Consider the following 26,135-nt stretch of genomic DNA (forward strand, 5'->3'; position numbering starts at 1 on the left):
GGAACCCTCAAGGAACAGCATAATGAGAGTCCCACAGAGATACACACAGGGAGTTTGACCCGCGGGGACTGAGCATCCTCAGGCTGCTGCAGTCAGGTCCGCGTTCATTTTTATCCTGTGTCGGGACGCGGAAGAGCTGTGGGACGGGGATCCGGACGCGGGAACGGTGTGGAGGAGGGTGTCAGGACACCGGAGGGCTGTGGGACGGGCGGTGTGTGGGGACACGGGAGCGCTGAGGGCCGCCCGCCGCCACTCCCGCCCCGCCATCGCCTCAGGGCGCGCGCGCGCGGGCTCGTCACGGTTGCCAGGGCTCGGAGCAGTGGGCGGGGCGGAGGCAGAACTCCTCTGGCCAATCAGAACAGAGTCGGCCTCCGTCGACGGCCAATCGCCGCCGGTAAACAACACGCCCCTCCGCGAGGCGGGGAAGGGACGGGCGATCGCTGCCGCCGGCCAATCAGCGGCTGGGAAGCGCGGGCCAATCCGAGCGCGGGAGGGTTTGGGCGGTCTTTTCAAAACGGATGAGGCGCCGCTGGCGTCCCTTTAAAGGCGTGATGCGTCACTCGCCGTGTCCCTCCGCGCGGCCTCGCCGCCCCGCCGCAGCAGCGCGGTGCCGCCCTTCTCCCCGCTGAGCTGGAGCTCGGCGGGCCGGCCGCGCCCAGCCCGGACCTCGGGGACCAGTCGGGGCACCGCGGATGACGGGTGGACTATTTGACTTCCGTGGGCCGCCTCACCGGCGGGGATCGCTCCGCGCGGGACAACAGAAGCCGTGGGCGGGGACGCGGCGCCGCCATCTTGGAGCGGGGCCGGGGCGGAGCGGCTGGGGATGGTGCTGTGATGGTGCCGTGACGCCCCGCGGGGGTCCAGGCCGCCCTGCCTGGATGTGGGGTCAGCGGCCGAGCCCACCCCCGTCGGCGCGGTGACGGGAGCCGGGCTCGCCTCCCCCTCCCCGAGCGGTGAGGGCCGCGGGGGGGGCCCGGTGTCCCCTCGCCCCGGGCCTGCGGGGCCCCTTTGTTTCCCTGCTGCGGAGGGGAAGGAGGCGAAGAAAAGGGAAGATGAGCAGCGAGGCGCTGTGGCTTTTCAAGCAGCTGAACCTCCATCTGGAACTGGAGGGGCGGTTCCAGCCCCGCGAGAAGGGACTCAGCCTCATCGAGGGCGCCACCGAGGTGGGTGAGGGTGTCGGGGGGCTCCTCAGGGAAGAAAGAAAATTTCAGGAATTTCAGTGAAAATTCTGGTTAACGGAATTTAAAGTGCCTTAACTGCGGAAAGTTTTGGGGTTTTTTTGGTTGGTTGTTTGGTTTTTTTCCCTGTATGCGCCGCTTTTGCCTTTTGTTTTAATTCTGCCTTAGTTTGTAGGTGTTAACGTTACATTATCCAAGCGCGGCGACCTGCAGGGCAAGCAAAATATTTAGACGTTTAGCATTTATTGTTTAAACTTAGAGCGAGCACAGGAGCGGGAGGTTCTGTATTGTTTCCGTCAGGGGAGCTTCCTGCACGTAACAAACGGGAGCCACCGGCTTTTCATTGGCGAGGTCTGGGGAAATGAGCCCAGAACCGCTCAGTGCTGAGCAGTAAAACGTAAATAAGACCATACACATCTCCACGTCAACGACCAAAGTTTCTTACTGAGTTTAGAGCAGGCTTATTATGTGCCTTCGGGTGCTTGTGAGTTCTTTGGGAACAGCCTTAATATTTTAATATTTAACGGAAAAAAAATCCCTGAGATAAGTCTGCTTGTTTGTTGTGAAAGCCGAGCTGTTGCTTAAATATTGACATGCAAGGCAGAGAACTGTGTGGTCGTTTCTAAGGTCAGTAGTCACTGTGTATGCCTGCTCTCGGTAAGTTATATAAGCCTTAAATGTGTCTTAAAATAAGCCAGTGGAGAGTAGGAGATGCGGTTGTGCTGGCTGTTGGCACCAGTGATACTCAGGACCTGGCTGTAATCTCTGAACCGTGGATATGATTTGAGTCCTAAGTGTCTAAATTTATTTTCCTTTCAAGTTAAATGAAATGATGTATTTAAGGAAAAAATTGCTTCTGATTGATTTTAAAAAAAAGACGATTTAGGGAGGGAGGCACGGTGATTGCTGCGGCCACAGAGTAATTCTGACTTTGCCTCTCTTGCCATAGAATGAAAGCACTCTGTGTTCAAGACAAAGGAATGCCAAGGTGGAAGATCTTTGGAGTCTGACCAACTTCTTTGGGTTTGCAACTGAAACGTTTGTTTTGGCTGTCAACATTCTGGACAGATTCTTGGCTCTTATGAAGGTATGAGTGTGGCTGTTGGTTCATTCTGCATTCAGCAGCAGCTCTGAAGTCTCCTTTATGAACCTGGAGATGAGTGCAGTTCCTTTTACCTCTAAAGACAAGTAGCAGCTTGATTTACTTCCTCTAGTAAATCTAAAACCATCACCACGTAGATGTCTGAGAAAGGAGGAATTAAGGGAAACAAACATCTGGGTACTGTCCTAAAGCTTAGCCTAGCCTTGGGACAGACACCAAGCGATCATTTCCTGGTTGTTTTTATCGTGTCATTGCTGCTTTAAGGCAGGAAGCTTAGACCTAAACCAGTTCCTCATTAGATCAGCAGAAAAAACGAAGTTGCATCAGTTGTTTGGTCTGGCTGTCCTTGAAGTGTCACAAATGTTAGGGTGGTAGAGGGGAGAGGAGAGCGGGGGCAGGAACAATCTGTGGGAGATGGGGCTGCCCAGAACAGGCTCAGACTGGATCTGTGTGGGCTGGAAGCGAGGGTGGGTGAGCACTGCCACTTGGAAGAGCAGGGAATTGCAGTTCCCACCGCAATTTATTTGTGTAGTGGTGGGGGACAACCTGAGGAGAGGCTGCTCAGCTGTCAAACTTCACTTCCTCAGCCCCAGCGGATGGGTGCTGCGTTGTGGGCTCTGCCAGCTGGGGTTTGCTCCAGCTGAAGTGATGGAACTGGTTATGCCTGGGGGAGGTGTAGGAGTAGGCTGACACCAGGTTTGGTGGAGATCAGCAAGTCTTGGGCTGTAGAACTGTGGGTTTTCCAAGCACAGATGCTGTTTAAGCCCAGTGTTGATGGGGGGATGATGTATTCATGGTGCTTGCTCTGGTTTTTAGGTGAAACCGAAGCATTTGTCTTGCATTGGAGTTTGCTGCATCCAGCTGGCCGCCCGTGTCGTGGAGGAGGAATGCAATATCCCATCTGCTCACGAGATCATCCGGATCAGCCAATGTAAATGCACTGTGTCCGACCTGAAACGGATGGAAAAGATAATCTCAGAAAAGTTGCACTTTGAATTTAAAGCTACTACTGCCTTAACCTTCTTGCACTTGTACCATGCTATTGTACTCTGTCATACCTCAGAAAGGTGAGTTGGTGGTGTTTGCTGGGCCCTTTTTAATTCCCTCTGAAATGACTGCAGCCTTGGCAGTAGAGGAGGCAGCTCCTCAGTTTTTGCTTCCTGGTGAGGGAATGCTTGTCGATCCAGACCTCTCTTCTCTTGGATGTCTCACAGGAAAGAAGTGTTGAATCTGGACAAGTTGGAAGCACAGCTAAAAGCTTGCAACTGCCGTCTAGTCTTCTCTAAAGCAAAAGTGAGTAAAAGCAGTTGTTTGCAGCTTCTGAGAAGGTTTGTGATGGCTGTGGTGCTGAGTGCTGTTTTCTGGTGCTTTTAGCCGTCTGTCCTGGCCCTGTGCCTTCTCACTCTGGAAGTTCAGACGCTGAAATCTGTTGAGCTACTGGAGATCCTTCTGCGTGTTCAAAAGCATTCAAAGGTGAGTGTTTTCAGTGGGTTGTTTTTCTAGTTGTTGGACTGACACTGTAATGATGGGTGATACTACATTTAGGGGCCCCTTAAATGGGTCTCTAAATGTATCCTCACAGGTTCTGTTAGGCTGAAAGAGGCAGTTAAAGAGCAGGCTTACATGTATAAAATCGGAGGAACTGCTGACCCAATGCTTTAACAGGCAGCTGATTGAACTGGTGCAGCTCTGGCTGTGTGTTCTGGAGAAACTTCCAGTCTGTTCGGCGACTGCTGGACTGGTTATGCCTTTTGCCTGAATGATTAGACCTGAGGGAAAGGCTGGAGCTGTGTCAGAGGAGAGTTTAGCTGGATATCAGGAAAAGGTTCTTTCCCCAGCTGGAGGTCAGGCACTGAACAGGCTCCTCCCCAGGGAATGGGCACAGCCCGAGCCTGGCACAGCTCAAGGAACATTTGGATAGTGCCCTTGGGCACAGGGTGGGGATTGGTGGGATTGTCCTGCGCGGGGCCAGGAGTTGAACCGTGATGCTTGGATGCTTGTGGGTCCCTTCCAGCTCAGGATATCCTATGAACTAAAGCAGGATCTGTGGCCTCGAGCTGCATGCTGCCTCTGTTGATGGCCTAGAAGCAGCTTTTTGCTCTTAGAGTCAGATTGAACAACCCCAGTTTCTTAAAGTACAATATTACTCTATTTTAAAATAGTGATTTCTTTTTTTCATTTTAAAGTAGTTTAAAAAATTTGCTTCCATTTGAGAATGCAATTTTTAAATTTTTTCACTGCATTTTAAAATAGAATAACCTGTGTTTCATTTCTCCTTTGGAGGTGATAATGAAAATTGTAACAAGGACTGACAGGCAAACTGTCAGCCTAACTCCACCTTGAACAGGGATTTGTCTGGAAGGTGTGTAGGAGTTGGTTGTTCACCTTCAAAAGCAACTTTGACAGAGGTATCACAGTTAAGACTCACTTCTGTCTTGACTGAAATTTTTTCCAGATCTTTTTCCAAGAAGGTAAAATGGAGGGAGGAGTTATCCTTAGAGCATGTGTGTTACAGACTAACTAACTTCTGGGGTTGGTTGTTTGTTTGTGGTTTTTTTTTTTTTCCAGATAAGTGATAGTGACCTACTTTACTGGAGGGAGCTGGTCTCTAAATGCCTGGCAGATTATTCTTCTCCTGAATGCTGCAAGCCTGATCACAAAAAATTAGTTTGGATTGTTTCCAGACGTACAGCCCAAAACCTGCAAAACAGTTACTACAGTGTTCCTGAGTTGCCAACGATCCCAGAGGGTGGATGTTTCAATGGAAGTGAGAGGTTGGTAACGCTTGGCTGCTTAATTTGTTGGGAATTCTCCTTTTCCTGTCGTGGTCATGGCAGCTCTTTATAACTATGGCTTAATCACTGCTGCTTGGGGGGAGAAAAAACTAGCTCTGAGGATATTGATGGGCTTGGAATATGTCTTCAGCACTTGGAAAGAAGCGGGGAGCTGCCATTGTGTTGTTCAGAGGTACTTGGCTGGGTCGGGGGAGGCACTGTTAGTTTTAAGGCAGGAAGACTTGCAAACGTTTTCAGTCTGCTAAAAGAATTCATGTTTGGTGTCTGGAGCACTGGCTTCTGGATCGGTAGGATGTTGCTGGCATCAGGAAGATTGTGCCTGGTCAGGATTTCAGCTTTAGGAGCCTTAAGGAGCTTTAGGCTGAGGAGCATTTAGATGTGGGATGTTGCTACTAGGACCAGAAAAGTGTGCAAGCAACCTGAGGATTGAGGAGTACTTTGCCACTTTGAAGGGGCTGTGCTTTGTTAAAATTACCTTTCCCACTGTTCCTTCTAGTGAAGACTCCTGTGAAGACATGAGCAGCGGGGAAGAAATCCTTAGCAGTTCTCCTCCGAGCGATCTGGAAGGCACCTTCTTCTTTGAACTCAAACCTAAACCCAAGTGGCAGACTCTGAGCTGTCGGTCTTAGCACGGAGTCTGGACTGTATTAGGTTGAAGTTTTGAATGCACCAGAGAGTCTTTTGGCAATAATAAATGAGGTGGTAATCTGTAAACTGTATTAAGGCAAAACTTGCTGTGGTATATCAATGCTTTGAATGCCTGCCTTGATTTTTTTGTTGTTGTAATTTTAAGGAATTAAAAAAAACCCCAGCATTCTTTCAGGTCCCCAGATCAGCAAAAAAAAAAAAAAAGTTGTTGTACAGTTTTGTTGTCAACAGCCATGAATGTAGTTCTGTTCCTGGTGGTCCTAAACCCTCAGCATCTCAACACCTGAGTTGATTTTGGGGTCTTGCCTGAGAAGCATGGAGCAAGAGTGAGAAACTTTCCTGAGATTTAAACAGGAAGCTCTTGGTTAATGGAAGAAATTTGCTCTGTGGGGTCAGTCAATCAAGGGAGAGACCCAAGAGGAGCTGTGCAGTTGTTGTCCTGGGATGTTCTCAGGATCCAACATGACAGAATCCCAAGCTTGGCTTGATTTCAGTGTTGACCCTGCTTCGAGCAGGGGATTGGACTGCAGGCCCTCTCGAGGGCACCTCCACCCCTTGGTGTTCTGGGATTCGATCCAAGTGGCTGAGTGGGTTACATGGAACAGTGCGTGTACATAGTGCCAGGCTGGAAGGATTTACTCTCCAATGGGCCGAACACTGAAACTGCTTTTCCTTTTCAGCAGGGTCTTGAGTTGTGTACTCCAAGTAGCAATTTTTGAAGCTTGGCTTTTATAAACTTCAGGGATCCCTATTCCACACCAGGAGTATGTGTGGTAAGCAGGAGGTTTCTAGTCAATATAGTTTCCACCTTGAGGTAGTATAAACTGTGTGGCCAGGAGTAATTCCATGTTTTCTTTAGTACAGATATTTTTTTCACTGAAATTCACCTTGTATACTTCAGTGTGTTTCAAATCTTAACATGTCAATCCATGCTATTAGCTTAGACTTCTTGGTAAACCTTGCTAAGTCTACATTCCTTTGAATATTTAGCCCTTGTAGTTGTTTTTCAGTATATTCATGTTATTGATTGAGTCATAATCAGACTTGTTTGCATGCTGATGTAAAGCGGTTAGTGTGGGAGAAGTTGAAATTACGCAGTAAAGTATCAGGTAAATGTGATGGTGAAGTAGTTGATGTAATGGTTTATCTTCTGAACTTCGTTATCAAAGCACAAATTCCAGTCTCGGTGTGTTTCTCCCTGGTGAGGACATGGCTAAAGCAGACTAAAGTAGCTCAGAGTAGCGGTGTGAGTTGTGGTGGTGCCAAAGTAGACATGAAGGAGCAAACAAGCTAAAAGCTGTTTCGTAGGTGCAGGCGTTGCTTTAGAAAGGTAAGAGTGATGCTGTAAGTCTGTAACTGTTATGTGGTTTCAGTTTTCTAAAAACACACAAAAGTTTACAAAAAGAGTGTATATGAAAATGTAAATTAAAAAAAAATGTACAGAAAAAAAATTTAAAACGAAAAAACGAGCAGAAAATACTGTATTTTTTTACATCGTATGTAACTTTTTGTAGGTCTGTGGCATGTAGATAGTAATTTATTGTGTACTCTGTATGATACAAATACTGTACCTCTGAAGACTTCTTGCTGCAAGTCTCTGCTCACTTCAGGAGTGCTTGGGTAAGGAACCTACTGAGTCTCGTTTCAGTTGAGAACAAAAATAAACCAAGTGCTGTATTTGTTACCTGCTGTGAGTGGCGGTCAGTTCCTTGAAGCTTTTGGCTTGCTTTTTTTTGTGCTGTGCGGGGTGTGTGATCCCACAGCTGGGTTCCAGCTTTCCCAGGAGTTGTGGCAAGAAAAAGGGGAGACTGGACAGTACTGGATGGGAATCTCACCTCAGCCTTGCTCCTGCGGGTGTGAGAAGCTGGGGCGTGGTGTCCTGTGCTTATCGTGAGCGTTGTGCTTGGCACATTTGCACATCCAGAGCTCGTGCTAGGGGTTAAGGGTCATTCCAGCTGGATTCCTCTTGGTTCTGTAGGAATTGTCCTTGCTGCTGTTCTTTGTAGTGAAACGTGGTGTGAAATGGGATGTGTCTGCATCTTGTCAGTCCAGAACAGGAACTCCTCAAAGGCACAGTCGAGCTCATGTCCTGTGTGCAAATCCCTTCTGGCTGGTAACTCACACGTACCTCTGAGAGCCCACGAGGGGCTGGGGCTGCTCCTGCCAGGGCCTGGCCCGGAGCTGGCAGAGCAGAGGCTGCTGCTGTCTGCTGCCAGCGCTTGGAACAATGAAATACACCTTCAGCTGCCCCTTCAAAGGTGTGCCTGCTTGGGTTGCCTCAGCCTCCTGGCTTGGGAGTTGGCCAGAGCGCGTGCACTGTGGGTGGGTTTGGGGGAAGGTGTGAAGCCATGGGCTGTCTCCTGGGATTGCACACCTTGAGAGACTTAATGAGGCTTGAGGTGTGCCATTCAGCCCCTTTCAAGTTCATCCCACGGAAATAAATCAGGTTGGGAGGACGCTGTAGGTTTCACTTCTGTGGCTGGAATGATGTAGGCTCAACTTTGATTTTGCTGTGTCAGGTAGCTGCGGATCCCCCCGAGGAGGTTTTCCTGGTTTCCCCCAAAGAAAGGGGGTTTTGGTGGTTGGCTTGTTTGCAATAGCAGAGGTGTGCAGGGCTTTTAAGTGCTGTTTGGGGCTCGCCTGTACCAAGTGGTGGAGCTTGGAAGGCTTGCGGTCGTGGGAGTTTAAATGTGTGCTCATTTTCATAACTGCTCTGTCAGTAAGACTGGTTTGGGTGGGGGCTGAGGGGACTGAAAGGCAATGTTTTTGTGGGGAGGCCATCCCCTGAAACTACAAGCCATGTCCAGTTTCTGGGATGTTACTTCCTGTGCTGCTGAATCTATTGGAAGCGTAGTGCTGAAAGTTCACACGGGTTTCAGGGAATATCTTGAGATGTCATCCTACTGCTCTCCTGTGGCTGGACTGGGCCACAAGGGATCTGTAGTGGAAGCACTTCTGTTCCTGGTGAGTTGTCATTCCATAATTAATTAATTATAATGATGGCCTTTTAAGCAGGAAACTTGACTTCCCCACCACTTGGTGACATATAACAAGTGACACGCAGCAATAAAGCGTGCAGAATAAATCAGTGCGTTCAGACTCTGGTCTTTAACAGCTCCCCCATTTTTCCTGATGGAATAAGAAGAATATTCCTGTCAGTCAGAGCTTAGAGCACTCTGTGCACTTAGGGCAGCATACACTAAAGGAGAGAACAGAACTGAATGTACTCAGACCATCTCTTTGCTTGGATTAACAGGTGAATGAGTTATTCTTGTGATCCCTCTTGGCTGTCAGGGCTTTGAAGCTCAGCAAAACGGGAATCAGTAAATACTTGGCACATATATAGTATTATTTATCTTAAAATACATGTTGCAGCTGTGGCGTGTCACATGGCTGTGCTTTGTGGTGTAAGCCTGTGGCTGGTGTAGTACATCTCCTGAAAGCAGAAAGTTGCCATAACAACTGAATGAAATCAATTAGAGTAATAAGCAATTAAAATCTCATCCTCAGTGTTGCATAAACATAGCATTTTGCTCATGAATTATTTGTGATCTTGCCTCTAGACCTGTACGTTCTGGTTCTGATTTGCAATCTCAACCATTTTTGAATTAACGAAGCATTTAATTTCTCCTTCAAAGAGTGCTGGTGGGGTTTTTTTGGCCGTGGCAAGTAGGTTCCTCGTCAGATACGGGAACACTGTTAAACTTCTAAATGGAGGAAACGTTTGTGATGGGATTTCCAGAGCGCTCTGCGCTGGCTTTGTTTCCACCCAGTGAAGTCAAGAAGAAGAGTAGCCTGTGGTCTAGGGAAATTTTGTCCGGGGCCTAGGAAGGTATAGGCAGATCCTTCCTCTGTTACACACTTCCTCCTTGACCTTCTGTGTATTCCTGAGCCTCTTGCTTCCTTTGTTCCCCTGGTAGAACAAAGCCAGGAATAGCTCCTTGCTGTAGCGCTCGGTTGTCGAGGATAAATCAGCTCAAACCAGGGAATGGCAGAGCTGTTGTGGGAAAGTGGGATGTATGAGGGCCGCTGGGGGGTTTGCAGACTTTTGGCTTTGCAAGGGCCTGTAGGCTTGTTCTGCAAGGATTTTGTGTGGCTGGAGGTCACATGTTTCAAAGGTCAGAGTGCAGTTTATGATCCAGAGTCTCCAAGGAACTTTGGAAAACATGTCTGCGGTCCAAATAGCAGTCTTGTCATGGTGGCTGAGTCAGGGATTTAGGAAGCCTTTGGCATCCAGGGCTCAATTATTAACTCTGGTAGGGAGGTGATCCCTGGCTTTCTCCTGTCAGGATGACAGAAGCCAAGGCCAGCGGTCTGAGGGTTTGTACCACGGATGATCTGAAGCTGGGTGCGGTGTCTGTGCCAGCTCTTTGCCCAAGATATTGGCATGGTGTATCCGCAGGTTATCTGTGTGGTGCCTCGTGCTTTCCTCAGCTTTTATTGTTCCATTCAGTGTAATCTTGCCACCTTTATCCTGCATGGGCTTTCGGGAAAAGGCCCACACTCAGTGCTGTAAATGCAGCGTGAGCTGTGTGAATCAGCTGAGAAATAAAACAGGGCTCCCTTGAAGGAATTTGGGGTTTATTCTGGTCTCAGGATGTGCACTTGGACTGGTTACTTCCACAGCCTCCAACTGCCTCTGGAACAGCCGTTGGAGCATTCTTACAAGCCGAGGTTGGGGATTCACTCTTGCACTGTCTGATTCCCTGTTAGTTTTCAGGGTGTTTCCTTCAACACCAAGCAGGTGATGATGTATTCTCCTCTGATCCACGTGCAGGGACGCTGTGTGGCTCCTGTGCAAACATGGATTTCTGCTCCAGTGGGAAAAACCTGTGCACTTTATCATGCCAGGCAGCGAGGAAGGCAGAGTCATACAATGTGTCGAGTGATTTTCCATAGTTAGCTGAGTGCTGGACAGCTGCTGCAGCTGTAACTTGTGTGTAATTCTCAACATAAAAGATTGGGATGCTTTGGATTTCTGTGGGAAGCAGCTGAAGGCTTGCTGGACTGTCAGATAAAGTCTTACGTATGCTGTATTGATGTAGATTTTTAATGGTGTTTATCTGGAAATTCGCAGTACTGCCACACTTGTTGGAGAGAGACTTTGTGCAGTGGAGAATTCAGACTGTCCTTCTCTATTTAACGGGCTTTGCCCGCAGTTGCCATGGAAGCCTTGCCTTCGGCATGCCCTTGGGATTCATCCCTGAACAAAAGGTCCACCTGGTGCTGCACTCTTCCTATATAGCTTTGCATCCTCAGAGGGTGAAAGCCCTGCTGGCTCTGGTCATAACTCATTTTCTGCTTCACCAGGGTCAAAGCTTTCATGTTACTCTTCCTTCAGATCCTTTCAGGCCCATCTTTCAGATGCTGCAGCGTGTGGGGCATTTCAATCTGCACTGGCCATCGCTCGATATTGCTGCTCTGGGAACAGTTTATATCTTTTGGCATCATTTCTCGAGCTGGCAGCAGGGAATAACTTATTTTAATAAGCAACAGTAGGTGACAGTGCTCTGTCATCCCTCAACTGATACCCCCTGTGTGCTTTGTTACATAATAGGCAAATAAAATGCTTTGTGAAATGTCTCGTTCCTCGGAGGTGTTGGCTCCTCAGCCCTGGAGATCAAAGTCCTTTTTCAAGTGGCTGACATCAGCACACACTTCTGTGTCCTTCCTCTTGTTCCTGCCTCAAACCCAACCTCGAGAGGCTGTGTTTGGAGAAGTGTGTCTGTGCCATGAAAATGTGCCCAGCTCAGTAAAGCTGCTTTCTCACCAGCTTAGAAAACCCCTCACATCTGTGTCCCAAGTTGGGCCTGGTCATTTGTCAGGCTCAGTCTTTTGCTGTCACCTTGGCTACGGAGCAGTGACACGGCTGGATTAGTCCTTCTGTTGTTCTGTCACCCGTGGATACCAGGACTCACTTGTTCTGGAAAAGCTGAGGTAGAGAGCTACACAGGCAGGCTTTTGCCACAGATCTTTCAACACGTTCACAATAAATCTTTAGTCTGGAGCACATCCAGTCTGTGCTCCAGCTGCCAGTCCACCTCATGGGATCCTGGAAGCACCTCATCCAGGCTGGCAGATCACCTGTGACCTCCACCAGTAACCCAGACTGGGGTCCAATTGTACAGTCTGCTGTTGGAGCAGGGATTGCTCCTTCAACAAGGTGCATACAGGTATGGAATTCCTGGAAAAGCACTGCTCAAGTGGGACTGATCAAGTTTCCAGCAGAGGGGATTTAGGGAGGCTGTTTGGATTGCCAGACAGGAGCAGCGTTTTTCCTCCTATGTGCAGAGAGGGTGATTTTTCCAGTCACTGCACACCTCCATCTAGCTCTGCTTTCTGGAGAGATTTATGAGCTGCAGAATTCACGTCTTGTACATCTTAGGGTTATCCCAAAGGAAAGACTTCGGATATAAAATACCTAATCAACACTTGGGTTTTGCAAAAGTTAGCTTGAGCAAGTTCTTCTCTTTAGTAATGGGTTTTTGGAAACCAAAAGCAAGCAAAGTTGTCCTGCCTCCCTGTGGGCTAAATGAAAACGAAGTCAGAATGCTCCCAAACTTCAGGAGGTCTGAAATTCAAATCTGCACTTGGAACCTGGGCTAGTGTCTTGATTTCCATTTCAGAAGTGGAAATACCCTGCTGTAGATTGGGCCAGGAGTAATTGGCCAGACCTTGTGTCTTAAAAGAAAGTTCTGAGCAGACTGATAAGAGAAACGATCACAAAGTTTGAGATGGAGAATCTCTGTTTGACCATCTTATCTCTAGTCACAAGCATTTTTAGAGCTGACTGGCAGTGCTGGTTGTGTGTGCAGGGAAGAGGATCTAGGCTGGAGCATGATTTCCAGGGAATGGGGGTTTAGGAGAAACCATTTCCTATGCCTTACCAAAGCCAGAGAAAGATAGATTCTCTGGGTATAAGATTTTATCATTAAAGGCCTGAAAATGAGCTATTCCAAACGCATTTGGAAAGGCACCTGAGTGTGATGGCTTATTTGAACCTCGTGATAGCATTTCCATGCCCTCCTGGGGAAAAGGAACCTCCCTGACAGAGGTTTTCAAGTGCAGCCTGCAGGGCGCTGGAGGCTTGACAAGCCTCTACGTGCAGCCTGTCAGGGGATTTCTCTTAAGCCAAGGCATTGTGTGTTATCTGGGGTATTTATTGCACTGTGGGTGAAGGAGATGTGTCCCAGGCCTGGCAGCCCCCTGATGGAGAGGGGGACTGTGAATGGGACTAATCCTGCTGGAGGGCTTTTCCAAGCAAGAACCCGCTACAGCTTTCTTTAGGGGTGAATTAAGGGCACTTTGAATATTTTTCCGTGCCTACTGAGGGTTGTAATGACTTTTCTGAACTCTGCTTCTGGCTGCACCTGGCCTGGGTAACCCGCCCCAAAGGGGCTGGAATAGTGAGAAACCACCTCTTTTGCAGTGTGTATCCTCTTTATCACAGTTAGAGAAAAACAAGCTGCATCTGTGTGGAAATATGAACAACTCGGAAAAGTCTGGCTGCAGAGCCCCTTCAGCCCTCAGGGCTGTGTAAAATGGGTCACTGGAAGCGTGTAAGCAGAATGAAAGGAAAGGAAAGCCTGTTAATCCCAGGGTTTTTGGCTCCTTGGGCACAAATTTAATGTTAAACTACTTTCTGACTTCAGGGATTGGCACATGCTAAAAAGCTTTGCTACAAAGAGGGGAGAGAGCAGCAAGGCATAAATTAAAGGGTACTCCTGTGCCTCTGAAAGCAGCAGTGATTTAGTGATTTTACTAAAACATTTGAGAAGGCATGGCAGAAGCCTCTAGGAAAGGACTCTGAGGGTAAAATGTCAGTAACTTGTCTTCTTCTAATTAGCTCAACTCGTTTCCACCTGCCTCCCATCACCAGGCAGCTGAAGAAGGCAGGGAAAGGAGCTTCCCCCGTTGCTCACTGACTCAGGTGGGAATGCTTTGCAAGGAATTGGGCAGAATGGCCGTTCCAGGCTGAGCCCAGGTGCAGAGGCTGCCCTTGCAGTGAGCTTCCTGCTGCTAGTGGCAGACCCAAGGGGGCATGACCACCTTTCTCAGCAGAGAGGTCTGGGAAGCACAGTCTGGCTCCAGAGGTGACAGGGCTCCTGCTACGCTGCTCCTCTCACAGCTACTGATGTGGTCACACTTCCCTGTGTAAGTGCACACAGTTTTTCTAATTGTTTCGCTGTAGTTGTCTGGTGGCTCTTACTGAATTGCAACAGGAACTTGTTTATTCACAGAAATGTGCCTTGGCCTCACCTTGTTTCAGGGGTAAGGAGAAGTCTCTGTTTGCACAGTGTTTCTCGTGGCCAGGTGTTGTCAGGCAGTGCTTTGAAGAGCACGGGCTGGTTGGTGTCAGTGCAACTTCTCATGGAAGCAGTTGAGTTGAAATTTACTCTTTGTTAGAGTTCTGTGCCAGCCACAGTTTTCTAAATGTTTGAAAAGATGGTCTGAAGGGAAGATTTTGTTTTCTCTAATGAAGTTGCAAACTGGGGAGCAGTTGTTAGCCTGCTGTGAACTTGCAGCAACAGCCTTTTGGGGTTTCCTGTGTCTTGTTTCTTCTGGTTTGTTCTTTCTGGGGAGAGGTGTAAGATTTTGTGTGCCTGGCCAGTCTTGTCATGCTGGAACTAGAAGGATAATGAGAGGATGAGTGGAGGAAGGAGCAGAGCCAGGATTCTGCTTTTTTTTCCATGCAAACTTTCCCACTGTGTATTTGAACCAGCCTGTCCTTCTCAGTGAAACAGTGTCTACAGAACATAGGTTTAGGGTTAGGACAGCGTTTTTACTTCTGTTTTAAGTACTTGTAACTTGCTGTGGCTACCTCATCCCTGGAAGTGTCCAAAGTCAGGTTGGATGGGGCCTGGAGCAACCTGTCTGGTGGAAGGTGTGCATGGCAGGAGGGTGGAACTGGGTGACGTTTAAGTCCCTTCCAACATGAACCAGTCTGTGATTCTGTGTGCAAGTAGCTGTAATGGGCCTCTCTCGTGACCCTGAAATGCAAGAACTTATTCAGGTTATGCGTGCCTCAAAAGAAGGTTTTTTCCTGCAGGTGTGGCAGAAATGTGGGCTTGAGGCTGGGCAGGAGGGTGACTAACCTTCGGAGAGGCTGGGGAGGGAAAGGTGTGAGCGTGCTGCTATTTATGAGCGTGCTGCTATTTATGCAAACACCCTGATAGCTCGAGCACTCTTCGGAAAAGAGCATAGAAACTGAGGAAAAAATCACCAGGAAATAGCAGCTGGGCAGGGCAAATAGCTGTGGCGTTACCTGTGAGGAGGCGGGACTGTGATGGCTTGGGAGCTGACGCAGAGGTGATTGGATGTGCACTTTCACCTGGATTGCCCTGGTCTGAGGGAGAACAGGAAAGAGGACGTGTCAGGAGGAGCCTGGCACGGAAGTGGTGCAGGCTCGGTGATGGCAGCTCGTCTGCCTCCCCTCGGAACACAGGTGTGTCACCTTGGAGCTGCGTGACAGCTGGGATGGGGCCTGTGTGACCTCCTGCACATCATCACGCGTCTGGTGGCATCAAGGCAGGATGCAGCAGCCTTCCTCTCCTTGCCTGGAGCAGTGTGGGCACCGTCCTGGGGCGATACAGCTGGAGCAGCAAAAATATCCTGATGGCATTTAGCGCCGTGACCTTTAACCACTTCCACAGGCTGACCCAGCAGCACAGACACAACAGCACTTTGGGTGAGGCAGGGCTCGATGGAAATGTGCTGTGAATCACACTCTTGTGTTACTGTTGGTCTCCCAGGCATGTGAATTTGGGACAGATAAACATCATTTCCTTTAGCATGACGAATTCAACTGGGGAGGGCTCGTTGCAATTGCCTCCAAAGGTTGGATGAGTGTAGAAGCAGTGGGAGAGACTTAAAGCATTGGTTTACATTGGCTGTAATTTCCCAAATATTTAAATTCCCAGCTTTTGAAGATGTTTGGCTTGGAAATGTATTTTATCCACACTCCCTGCAGAGCTCTGTGCTCTCTGGGGAGCAGCTGAATGCCCTCCAGTCCCATGGGGTGGCTTTCCCAGTATCACTCCCCTCCAGCTGGAATGGTAATCAGTCATGCCAGACAGGAAAAGCCAGGCTCAGGATGGCTCCGACATAACTGTCAGACAGGCTGGTTATATCTGCCAGTCTCCAGGACTGGCTGCTTCCTGGGGCGCAGCTTGCATCAACCCTGGGCAATAATGCTACCCCTTTCCACAGGTTCTCCGTCCTTCATCTTCCCTCTCTGGAGGCCATGTCTATGGGATACAAAACTCCCTTGCAAGCAAAACCCCAGGAGAAATTAGCAAAGATGTTTGCCCTGCACTCCCCTAAACTTGGATCCCACCGTTGCTCCTCTTTGGGATTCAGTAAAGAGATCCCCACCGTGTGTCTGGCAGGATTTAACCACGAACAGGGTGGGATCACACACTGATAGAAGAGGGCAGCCTGTGCTCTGCTTGTCCAGCTGCTCCCAGTGGGAAGCCCAAGCCATTGTGTCTCTGGACTTGTGAGACACTTAACAGCTCCCAGGTGTGCAACTGAACAGTCTCAGGCTCCTGTCTCAGCTTAGGACTGCTTAACCTCCCAGCTTTCCAGCTGGGAATAGAGCCAGGGCACACATGCTGGAAAGGCATGGCACATCAGCCTGCATCTTCACGCCTCTGGCAAAACTCTAGGTATGCTAACAACACATCTCTGGCCTTGGGAAACCGGGAGTGATGTAGATTTCATCCAGTCCCCCAGCTGTGCAGGAGAAAGAAGGCAGCTCTCTCTCCTCCTGAATGCCGAGGATGATCCATGCAGCAATCTTCCTCACCGTCCCTTTACATTGCTGCAGGGTCTGCAGGGTCCAACCTGCATTTCTGGATTTCCAGGATGCCTCCATGCCTCTCTCCCCACCCAGAAACCTCCCCTAAACTCTGCTTTGCTGCAGAACATCAAGACAAGCCAGTTCTGCTACTGCTCTTGCCTGGGAATTGAGCAAAGAGCACCGACCTCTGTGTTTTGGGAGAGGAGGAACCCTTCTTTGATTTCAGCTCTTGCTTCCTCTGTCCTTCAGAACTGGTCTGAGTTCCGGTGGTTCAGAAATGCTTCTGAAAGCTGCCTTTCAGGGAAAAAAAGCCCCTCTATGATGAGAGAAGGCACGTGTAGCACTTACAAAGATGTTCATTCCTTTTTTCCTGTACAATCAATTAGCTTGGATTGTGATCCTCTGCCTCGCATCTGGGTGCTCGGGCAAATCCTTCTTTTTCCTTGCGCGTCTGCTCTCTGTGACAGTGGTGTCTGCTGCTCTCTAGTGGTCCCAGCTCTGAGCCTGCATGCGCTGCAAAATGAGAACCTAGGCGGTGCTTTATTTATTTGTTGGTTTGTTTGTTTGTGTTTTAAATTTATTTTTAGGCAGCATCCTCCTGCCACGGCAAGTTTAAACCTTGTACCTCCACAATGCCGGCATTCATGCTGCCCACGTTCCCCCAGCCCCAACCTGGAGGCAAGAGGAAAGTCCCTCGTTTTGTTGTGCTTAGGTTATGTTGGGAAACATCTTTCCAAGCGCCTTGCTTGTACTCCACACAGCCAGAACTGCCAGAAATGCTCGCTCCTGGCTGGCCCAAACACCACGGGAATGTGGGGTATGGAAGGGAGGGGAGATGCCCTCAGCTTCAGGAATGTTCTGTATCTGACCTAAGGCTGTGCCCTGCGACAGATTTGAGTCTTTCGGCCTTACTAGTTTTCAGGGTGTGTGTCGTAAGTGACAGACGAGATAAAAGCTGAGGAAAGATCAAAGCGGGTTTCATGGTTTTTATGGGTTTGTGCTTCTTGGTTTCACTTTCATGTGTCTCCCGGAGCCTTTTCTGCTCCCCCTGCGTGCTGCCCTTTCATCTCCCTCCCCGTTTCCACCTGGCAGGATGGAGCTTGGTGACCTCCCAGCCTGGGGCACGACTTGTGTGCTCCACCCACCTTTCTTTCTGACCCCCAAATCTGAGCAGTGCTGGATTATTTTAGCCCAAGACAACTCCTTTCAGTACCGGTTCTTTCAGCTGCTGAGATTTACGTCCTTTGCAGAAGTTGGGCTGGAGTTTCTCTGTCTCTTCTGGGAGCATCTCCCAGTGTGAGTGCTGATTCAGGGGTGCTGGTTCCAAGAGAAAAGTTGACAAGGGGCTTTCCAAAGGGAGGGCTGCTCATGTCATTGGTATTGCAGCTTCCTTCTCAGTGAAGATCTGGATTTCCCCTCCTTGCCATGTGCATTTCTACTTGATGCTGAAGAACCATTGCTCTTGGCTTTTTTCTTTTTTTTTTTCCTAATATAAAAATCTCTATGGTGGTTTATGCGTGAATTGTGGGGAAAACTTCTTCCCCAAGGGAAAAAATTGGGGAGACACTTGGCAAGAAGAGGAGGTGCCTCAAAACATTAAATGGACATTAATGAAAATACTGACTCTGGGTGCAAGCCCAAGTTGCATGGTCGAGTTTGGGTCCATTCCTGGGGTGTTTTTATCCTTGTGTGTGCTTGAGGAGAAGCACTGTTTTCCGTGGGTGACCTACTGTCTTCTGACTTAACCAGCAGAAAATAGGTCAAGGCCATGCTGAGCTCTACCAGAAATAATAGTTAAGGGTTATTCTGCGAGTAATGTGGAGACAACTAAATTATGGGCTCAGCTAAAATGGAAACCGCAAATAATTGGGAAAATATAAAATGCTTAGCCAGACTCTAACCAAACTTGTAGCTGCATTTGTCAAGATGTCAGACTTCAAGGGGAAGGGGAGGACTTTGCCATAACACTCCCGGAGAGCTTGGTGCCAGGACTGTTGCCAAGTGTTTACCTGAATGTGCTGCCCAAATAGGAATAACTCAGCTCCAGCAATCGCAGCCTCTGTGTTCAGCAGAAACTTCCCAGCTCGTGAAGCACGGGCTGGACGTAGTTGGAGGAATTTCCAGGAGCATGTTTTGCTTTTGTGAATAGATCTGGAGTGCTCCTTCACTAGCCCCAGAAGGAAGTGCTCAAAGCCAGAGACCTTCCTCCCAGCCGGCGGGGGCGAGTGGAACGCCAGGTTGAAATGGGGGCAGCAAGGCCGAGTCGTCAGGCGCAGCTCACTTACAACACCCGCAGCCGCTGTTCCTTGGCTCCCTCCTGCCCCAGGGTGAAAGTTTCCCTCCTCACCCCCTTGCTCCAGGGCCGAGCCGTCACTGTCACACCGCGGCCCAATGCAAATGGCCAACGGCGCCCGCGCGCTCGGTGGCACCTGCGGCGTCTAGACCGGTTCCTGTGCCCACATGCAAATGTGTGGGGAGGGAGCAGGGGCACACGTCCCCAGTGACACTTTCTGGGAAAGTCCTTGTCTCCCTTTCCTGCTTCACGTCCTCCACGCCAGGCAGAAGTGCCGTTGAGGAATAACGTCGTTTCTCTGTTCGGCGTTGGGTTCATTTTGGAGTAACTCGGACTGGAAACGAGTCGAGAGCTCTGGAGCAGCGAGGGGGTGCTGGGGTGTTCCCCAGGGTGCTTTTCTAGTGGCAAGGACAAGCTGGCACAGCACTCCGGGGGTTTTCTCCTGCGTTTGCTTGGTGCCATTTGCATCTCTGGGGTGGCCGGGGCTTCCCAGAAACTGTCCCGGCTGCGGGGCCGCACGGAGGCAATGTCTGCTGTTGCTGTCCCTTCAGCGGAAAGCTGCTCCACGGAGGTCCTGTGGCTCAAGATGGACTGGGGAGTCAGGAATGCTGGATTTACATTTCTTAATGTTCTTTATTTTGTTTTTGCTCCCAGCCTTTCTCCACCTTCTTTATCTAATCCCTTTCGAAGGTCCCTCTTACCATATTCCCTTCTTGAGCCCTCAGCACACCAAATACTTCTAAAGATGCCCGAGCAGGTTTCTCACCTGCTTGCTGAGGTGTCATGGTACCACTCTGCTGTCTCCAGAAATGGGCCAAACCCACAATTTCATCCCCTTGCATCACCAGCAAGTCGTGCATCTTCACTTGAAGACAGCAAGTAACAGTGAGTTCGATGTGTTGTTCACCCAACCTAATTTTGGACTGATTTCGTTAGGCCTTGGCTAATTCTGGTGATCTCATGTTGACGCTGAAGTATGTGTGGGTTTCAGGTTTCTCAGGTTTCAGCAGGAGGTGTCTTTATCTTTCAAGCAGGTGATGGACCACAAACCACAGTGGTGTAGATTCACTGCAGTTGGGGTTTTTGGGGAATAATTAAAAACAAAACAAAAAAAGACCAAAAAGCACTCTTTTTTTTTCTCTCTCTCTCCTGCAAGAACCCTGAGTGAGTTGTGGGCAAAGGAGAGGTAAGCTGAAAAATCACTTTCTCTCAACACAAGGATGGTTTCAGCATGGCTGAGAGGTTTGTTTGCTGCAGATGTTTGTGATGCAGCCTCTTGTAATTCCTCCCTGAAGGGCTGGAGAGCTGCATCTCCTTGGCATTGACATCAAGGTTGGGTTTCTGCCCATCCTGGTAAACATGGAAGAGGTTTTCCATGTGGCCTTTGGCTGCTGTTTGCACCACTTCTTTTGGAAGCCTCTGATTTGGTTACCATGGGAAGGATTAAAAAATATTACAGGTGCAAAAAATATTACAAAAATCCAATAAAAATTAGATAAAAAAATGACTAAAATCAAAGTCTTGCCTGCAGAGGGGCAGCTGCTGCAGAAAACAGAGAAGCTGTGAGGGTGCTTGGTATGTGTTTCAGTTGATGCTGGCCTGGATGAGGCCACACATCCCTACATGAGGGCCACTCTTCTGAATTCCTGGCATCCAGGAAGCAGCTTAAATACAGTCACGGGTCACATCCTCACGCTGCTTCTCCCTTTGCAAAATTACCACTCGTCGTGCAGAAATATCGGCCGCGGCTGCGGCTTTTCCTTCTGAGAAACCACCGTGGTGTTCATCAATTACACGTTACACGTCCATCACGGCGCCGCGGCTGCTGCCGAGCCCCTTCACAGACCTTCTCAAAATCCATCCAGCTGATGCTTCTGTAGCTCCTGTTTCTTTCCAGGGCAGGCAGGAGGTGGACACCTGCCCTCTGGCCACAAATCGAGGGCGTGATCTGGCTCATCTTCATCTGTCCATTGCATATGTCCGGGGATGATCCTCGTACCAATTTCATTAAGCACTGCCAGGAGTGCTGTTGGATTCCTCCAGTCCTTCAAGAGCAGCAGCTGAATGCTCCAGCTCCATCTTTTCCACTGTGGGAATGTTGCTTTGACTTCTCTTGGTTTTTCCCAGCCCTAAAAAGCAGGATCGTTTCATAGTCAGGAACTTCAGAAAGGTTTTCAGATGTCTTTTATGCCTCCACAGCAGTTTGCATAGCTGACTGGTCATCTCTGTGATAAATTGCTGCCTTTCCCACCATTTTTTTCAAGGGACTCCTGCACCAACCCAGCAAAACCAGTTGCTGGTTGTGTTCATTCTAATAATCCTCTGCAAGGAAATTGAAAATTCTGGAAGGATTAAACAAAACCCAGTTTTAAGGCCATCTCCTCTTCCGCTCTTCTTTCCATTCTTCCCCTACGACTTTGGGAATAGCTCATGGAAATTTTCCCTGCCCTCTCTGGGACCCTGTTGTACAGGGAGTTGAACTCCCCAATCATCTCTTGGACAAGCACTTCACAAGATTTTTGAACCTATCTCAGAGGAAAAAACCCAAAATTTTCAAAGAGAGATGCGTAGCTTGAGTTGGAGTGGAAGACTTTTTTTTTTTTTTTAATTTACTGTTGTGTTGCTAAATAAAATGCTGATGTGATTTGAAAGCTCCAAATTACAACATTATCGCACAGCCACATCTCTTTTCTTTTGCCCTCTTCCTTCCTCCTCGCCTCGCCACATATCCCCTTCTGCTTTTGCTTCCCGAGTGGTGACTTTGCCGACTTTATTCAGGGCAAAGCCCCCGTCCCACCAGCACCCGGGGGCACAGGGTGCTCCTGTGGCCATCCTGGGTCAGTTACTTGCCCGGCCAAGCGTGAAATTTGAAAGACCTGAGTGGAAACATAGAGCAGGGAGGTCATGATTGGTTTTGCACGGCGTGAGGCGTTTTTGATGATGAGAAAGGCAGCAAAAATAGTGTGGGGAAAATACAGGCTCAAGAAAGAAATATGTAAATGTCTGAGTAGGCTAAAAACCCCTCTGCTTCGTCAGGGGTTTGCGCTCCACTTTCATTCTGGGCTTTTCTTTTTGTGGCTGAGGGGTAAATGCCCAAGGGAATGAAGGGTGATGTGGTTACAGACCCAAGGGAAACAAGATGTGGAGGAGGCGTGTGGGGAATCCAAACGTTGCACTCTGTCCCAATGGCTGGTTTTTAATTAATAATATTGACCCTTGATCTTCTGGGGCCGGCTGTGGGGAGCATCTGAGAAATGACATCACCTCTCTCCGTGCTCCGCCGGCCGGGTGTGACTGCTGAGGTGTGAATTCTGTGTCAGAGCGTGACCCTCCCCGATAAATAGGGCTCTTTGTGTGCCCGGTCCCGCAGAGCATCTGTGGGGCTGAGCCTTCCCTGAGGATGGGAGCCCCGCTGCTCCCATGGCTGCTGCTGCTGCTGCTGCTGCTGTCCCACTCTGCCCGCACAGGTGAGCTCCGGGTGGCTTTGCTGGCAGCATCCCGCGCCCACAGCGACTGGGGAGCTTGGGATCCTCCTGCCTCTTCAGCTGAGGACTTGCCTCGTTGCCAGGGAAAAAGCGCAACCATCCTTTTCAGGGGTGTGGTTCAGCTTTCGGGAGCAGTGTGGGAGCAGGGAACAGAGGTAGAGGCACAGGTGGCAGCTTCCCTCCGTGGTCCCTGCAGTGCTGTCAGTGAAAACTTGGGAAGGGAAACTTCCTTTGGCTCCCGGAGTGGCTGCATCCCTTATCAGCGCTGTCTGTGCCTGTAAGTTGCCACCTTCTCTCCCTCTCAGCCATCCTGGAGGTGAACGGGAACCTGAGCTGTAGGTGTGCCAAGACAACCTCGGAATACATCAGTCCCAAGAAATACGAGAGCATTGAGATAAGGCCTGTGGGCAGCAGCTGCAGGCGCACGGAGATCATGTAAGTGCCGTGGGCTCCGCTGCTGCCACCATCCCGCTTCTCTGCTGCCTTGCTGGAAACTAAACCTTTCCAAAAACGCCACCAGATGACTTCCTGAAAAACACCAGGTGCAGAAAAGAGGGTCCCCAGGGCCTAAAGGAATCTCTCCAGCAGGGGAAAGTGTGATTTTCTCAAGCTGGAGCAGGCGGTGTTTGCAGCCTGGAGGAAGCACTTCCTCAGACACTGAGGCAGCATGAGCTATAACAAATTTTCTGATTTTTGTAGCTTCTCGGTGTTGATACGTTTATAAATCTCCAGAAAAAAATTGTCTTTGAGCAGTGTGCTGGGCTTCAAGTCTCTGCTCCACCTAGGCACGTGCTGCGTCTTGCTTGTTCCCAGCCATGCTGTGGCTTCCGCTGTCTCTGGCAGCTTTCTACAATCGCTGGTGCTGTGAGCGAAAGCTGCTTGAAACCCTGCCCTTGGAGGGGGCAGGAAGGCTCAGGAATGTTCTCCTTGCATTTCAGAATTAAATTAAGAACCTCAGGGAAGGTGTGTGTGAATCCTGAAGCCCCCTGGGTAAAGAAGCTGCTGAAGCGCATTGCCAGCACGTAAGTTGTTGGATGGAAACCCGTTTGGCTCAGGTGTCCCTGGACAGCATCCTAGCACATCCATGGTTCTGAGAAGCTCTTATGGGGCCAGCAGCTCTTGGAGGGCCTGCTGCTGTCCAAAGGACCCACTTCCAAAGCGATGAGGGGCAACACTTTGCTGTGGAAAGCAGTGTTCAGCCCAACATAACCCATCTGTGGATCAAGTTCCCCCTGGCTTATACAGAGAGCTGCACTTCCAAAACAGTTTGAGGGGAAAAAACGTGAGGGGAGCAGTGGCAGGAGCAGGGTTTGCTCGTGGCAGGTGCAGTAGTGTGTTCATGCTGGGCTGGGAAAGCTCCTTCTGGGTCGTGCCTTTGCTGGGTTTGTGGCCATCCTGGCGAGCGATGCCCACCCAGGGGAAACAGCAGCGACTGCCCACGGCTGGGACAGGAGCTTCCTCTCCTGGACCTGCTTTTCTCTGTGTTCACGTGTTTCTCCTTCTTCTGCTTTTTGCAGGAAGAAAAAATAAGTTTCCTGCTAAGGAAGTTGGTGCCCAGAGCCCCGAGGCGGGCTGGCGGATGATGCCCAGGTGTGCAGACCTGGCTGCTCCTCGCTTGGCCCTCGCTTCTTCCCTTCCTGAAAGCCCCACGTCTGGCTCTGGTGACAGGGGCTGTGGGGAGGGTGGATCACTGCTGGCCCCAGCCCTATGGCAGGTTCTTGGGGGGGTTCTCCCTTGCTTTGGTCCCTGGATCAGTGTGAATATGAATCCCTCATTTATTTAGTTGCCTGTGGACTGCAAAGCTGTTCCCTGTCAGGGGCTGCTCCTGCTTCTTTAGGAATGCCTTTGTGACTTTTTCCATGTGAAGTGCTCGGCAACAGAGTGTGTATCTAAGGGTTGTGTGGCACAGTATGGCATGTCCTGTTCAGGAAACTGGAGTCAAATAAAATTCAGGGTTTTTCTTTCTGTTGTATTTTCCCTGTATCTCCTAGCTTTGAAGCCATGTATGACAGTCATAGGACAGCTTGGATTAGAAGTGACCTCAAAGCCCATCCAGTCCCACCCCCTGCCAGGGGCAGGGATGCCTTCCACTATCCCAGGCTGTTTCAAGCTCTGTCCAGCGTGGTGTTGGATGCCTCCAGGGATCCAGGGACAGCCACAGCTTTTCTGGGCAACCTGTGCCAGGGCCTCACCAGCCTCCCAGGGAATGATTTCCCCCATTATCCCATCTAACCCTGCCCTCTGGCATGTTGAAGCCATTCCCTCTTGTCAGGGCTCCTTCCCATCATAACCTGTTATCTCTCCTGGTGGTGATTTGAGGGCATGATATTGGTGGTAGGAAGCTGGGACAATCCAGCCAAAGTACCCCATATCCAAGTGATGGAGCTGGGATTTACAGATGGCTGTAAGGCTTTAGAAGCCAGTCCAGGCCAATAAGGAAATACGTCGGGAATGGGCGTGAGGCCACTTGCCAGAGTTTTGGGGTAAAAAAATCACAAGCAAATGGCACCAGGGTGCTCCTGTGCCTTGCAGGCAACGTGGCTGTCAGAGAAATGAGTAACACCTGATCGTGCAGGACAGAAAAGCACCTCAGGAAACCTCCAGGCTCGTGGGGCCGGGTGCGCGAAGAACGAAGCTGGAGGAAATGACAAAGAAAGGAAGGGGAAAGCAGGGCCGGTTTCGGGAAGCCGGGCCCCTGCCGAGCCCCAAGCCGCATTTTATCGGCAGCCTTGCCAACTCAGCGAGCGCCGTCAGCAGGGAGAGGGGTCGGGCAAAACCACCGCGACCCCGGGGCCGCCCGTGTCACTTCTCCTATTTCTCAGCTCAAATAGAGGGATGCTGCGGGGGCCGGGGCTGGGGCCGGCATGGCTGTGCGGGCGGCCCTGCTGCTGGGCGTGCTGCTGGCGTCCCATCGCCCTGGCGACACGGGTGAGGCTCCCCTGCCCCGCGGCTGGGCTGGAGGGTTGTGCGGGCTGTGAGGCTTTCCGGGCTCGGAGCGGGTGTTCCTGGTGGGACGTGGCGGGAGATGCATTGCCCAGGGAGGGCTTTGGGGATGGCCGCGGGTTTTGGGGTGATGCGTGAGCCCTGTGCCCCTCCAGCGATCCTGGAAACCAACGGCAACCTGAGCTGCCGCTGCCTCAAGAGGACCCGAGCCTTCATCCCCCCGGAGAAGTACGGCAGCATCGAGGTGTGGCCCGTGGGGAGCAGCTGCCGGCGCCTGGAGGTGGTGTAAGTGGCTCCCGGGGGTACGCGCCCCCTGCTCCGCCTGCTTTCCCGGAGTTACTTCAGTGTCGTGCTCATCTTCGCTGTGAGAAGGGTGGCAGGCTCAGCTGTCTGCAGGAGGGGAAGTGACCTTGCTGAAAGGCCGCGTGTTTTCTAGGATTAAGCTAAAGAACCTGAAGAGGGTCTGCGTGGATCCTGACACCTCTTGGGTGAAGAAACTCTTGCAGGACCTCTCTCACCTGTAAGCTCTCCTTTCCCCCCGAGCACCAGGGGCATCCCGTGGGAACCTGTCTTCACGCGTTCCTCCCCCTTCTGCTTTTGGCAGGAGGAAGAAAGAGGCTCCCCGCTGAGGAAGCTGCCACCAGAGGCACGGGCAGATGTGCTGGGCCCAGAGCTGCCTCCCTTCCCCATCCTGCTGTTGCCTTGCCTCAGTCCAGAGGGGAGCAGGCTGCTGCCTGAGCCCCTTTTTATGCCTTTAAACCCTCAAAAATGCCCGTCCCTGCTTCCAGCCTTTCCCATCCTGTAGCCATGTGCTGGGTGTCCTTCTTGGGCACGACCAAGCATGCCCAATAAAGGTGGCAGCCCTCTGTCACTGTCCCTTGCTTCCCTTC

At 50.3% G+C, this 26,135-nt stretch overlaps 3 protein-coding genes across 6 annotated transcripts; all 3 read left to right on the top strand.

Annotated features, from left to right (window-relative positions):
• Positions 1-793: 793 nt before the first annotated feature.
• Positions 794-7,407, top strand: CCNG2 (cyclin G2). Its single transcript, XM_040065172.1, has 7 exons — positions 794-1,163; positions 2,128-2,265; positions 3,097-3,347; positions 3,495-3,573; positions 3,655-3,753; positions 4,849-5,054; positions 5,572-7,407. Exons 1-7 carry the CDS (start codon positions 1,053-1,055, stop codon positions 5,702-5,704), a joined length of 1,017 nt encoding a protein of 338 aa, XP_039921106.1. The 5' UTR covers positions 794-1,052; the 3' UTR covers positions 5,705-7,407.
• A 433-nt stretch (positions 7,408-7,840) lies between these two features.
• Positions 7,841-26,086, top strand: LOC120753318 (alveolar macrophage chemotactic factor-like). Of its 4 annotated transcripts, XR_005700937.2 has the most exons (5): positions 13,637-13,877; positions 22,608-22,737; positions 23,241-23,324; positions 23,820-23,892; positions 25,401-25,530. XR_005700937.2 is itself a non-coding variant. In XM_058420702.1 (4 exons), exons 1-4 carry the CDS (start codon positions 7,951-7,953, stop codon positions 25,872-25,874), a joined length of 270 nt encoding a protein of 89 aa, XP_058276685.1. In that variant the 5' UTR covers positions 7,841-7,950; the 3' UTR covers positions 25,875-26,086. The 4 variants fall into 4 exon arrangements, 2 of the variants coding, with proteins under 2 accessions (XP_058276685.1, XP_039920898.1); XM_058420702.1 differs by lacking the exons at positions 13,637-13,877; positions 22,608-22,737; positions 23,241-23,324; positions 23,820-23,892 and adding exons at positions 7,841-7,981; positions 25,682-25,765; positions 25,850-26,086; XR_009207865.1 differs by lacking the exon at positions 22,608-22,737.
• Positions 22,218-24,263, top strand: LOC120753317 (interleukin-8-like). Its single transcript, XM_040065403.1, has 4 exons — positions 22,218-22,284; positions 22,608-22,737; positions 23,241-23,324; positions 23,820-24,263. Exons 1-4 carry the CDS (start codon positions 22,218-22,220, stop codon positions 23,830-23,832), a joined length of 294 nt encoding a protein of 97 aa, XP_039921337.1. The 3' UTR covers positions 23,833-24,263.
• Positions 26,087-26,135: the final 49 nt, after the last annotated feature.

This window comes from Hirundo rustica, chromosome 5 (genome assembly GCF_015227805.2).
Source record: "Hirundo rustica isolate bHirRus1 chromosome 5, bHirRus1.pri.v3, whole genome shotgun sequence".
NCBI lineage: Eukaryota > Metazoa > Chordata > Aves > Passeriformes > Hirundinidae > Hirundo > Hirundo rustica.

Excerpts from the sequence above, each read along its gene's own strand:
- CCNG2 (XM_040065172.1), top strand. The coding sequence starts at position 1,053 with ATGAGCAGCGAGGCGCTGTGGCTTTTCAAGCAGCTGAACCTCCATCTG. Across the intron at positions 2,266-3,096 it reads GATTCTTGGCTCTTATGAAG|GTGAAACCGAAGCATTTGTC; the intron begins GTATGAGTGTGG and ends TCTGGTTTTTAG. Across the intron at positions 5,055-5,571 it reads TGTTTCAATGGAAGTGAGAG|TGAAGACTCCTGTGAAGACA; the intron begins GTTGGTAACGCT and ends TGTTCCTTCTAG.
- LOC120753317 (XM_040065403.1), top strand. The coding sequence starts at position 22,218 with ATGGGAGCCCCGCTGCTCCCATGGCTGCTGCTGCTGCTGCTGCTGCTG. Across the intron at positions 22,285-22,607 it reads GTCCCACTCTGCCCGCACAG|CCATCCTGGAGGTGAACGGG; the intron begins GTGAGCTCCGGG and ends TCTCCCTCTCAG. Across the intron at positions 22,738-23,240 it reads TGCAGGCGCACGGAGATCAT|AATTAAATTAAGAACCTCAG; the intron begins GTAAGTGCCGTG and ends CTTGCATTTCAG.
- LOC120753318 (XM_040064964.2), top strand. The coding sequence starts at position 25,167 with ATGGCTGTGCGGGCGGCCCTGCTGCTGGGCGTGCTGCTGGCGTCCCAT. Across the intron at positions 25,231-25,400 it reads CCATCGCCCTGGCGACACGG|CGATCCTGGAAACCAACGGC; the intron begins GTGAGGCTCCCC and ends GTGCCCCTCCAG. Across the intron at positions 25,531-25,681 it reads TGCCGGCGCCTGGAGGTGGT|GATTAAGCTAAAGAACCTGA; the intron begins GTAAGTGGCTCC and ends CGTGTTTTCTAG.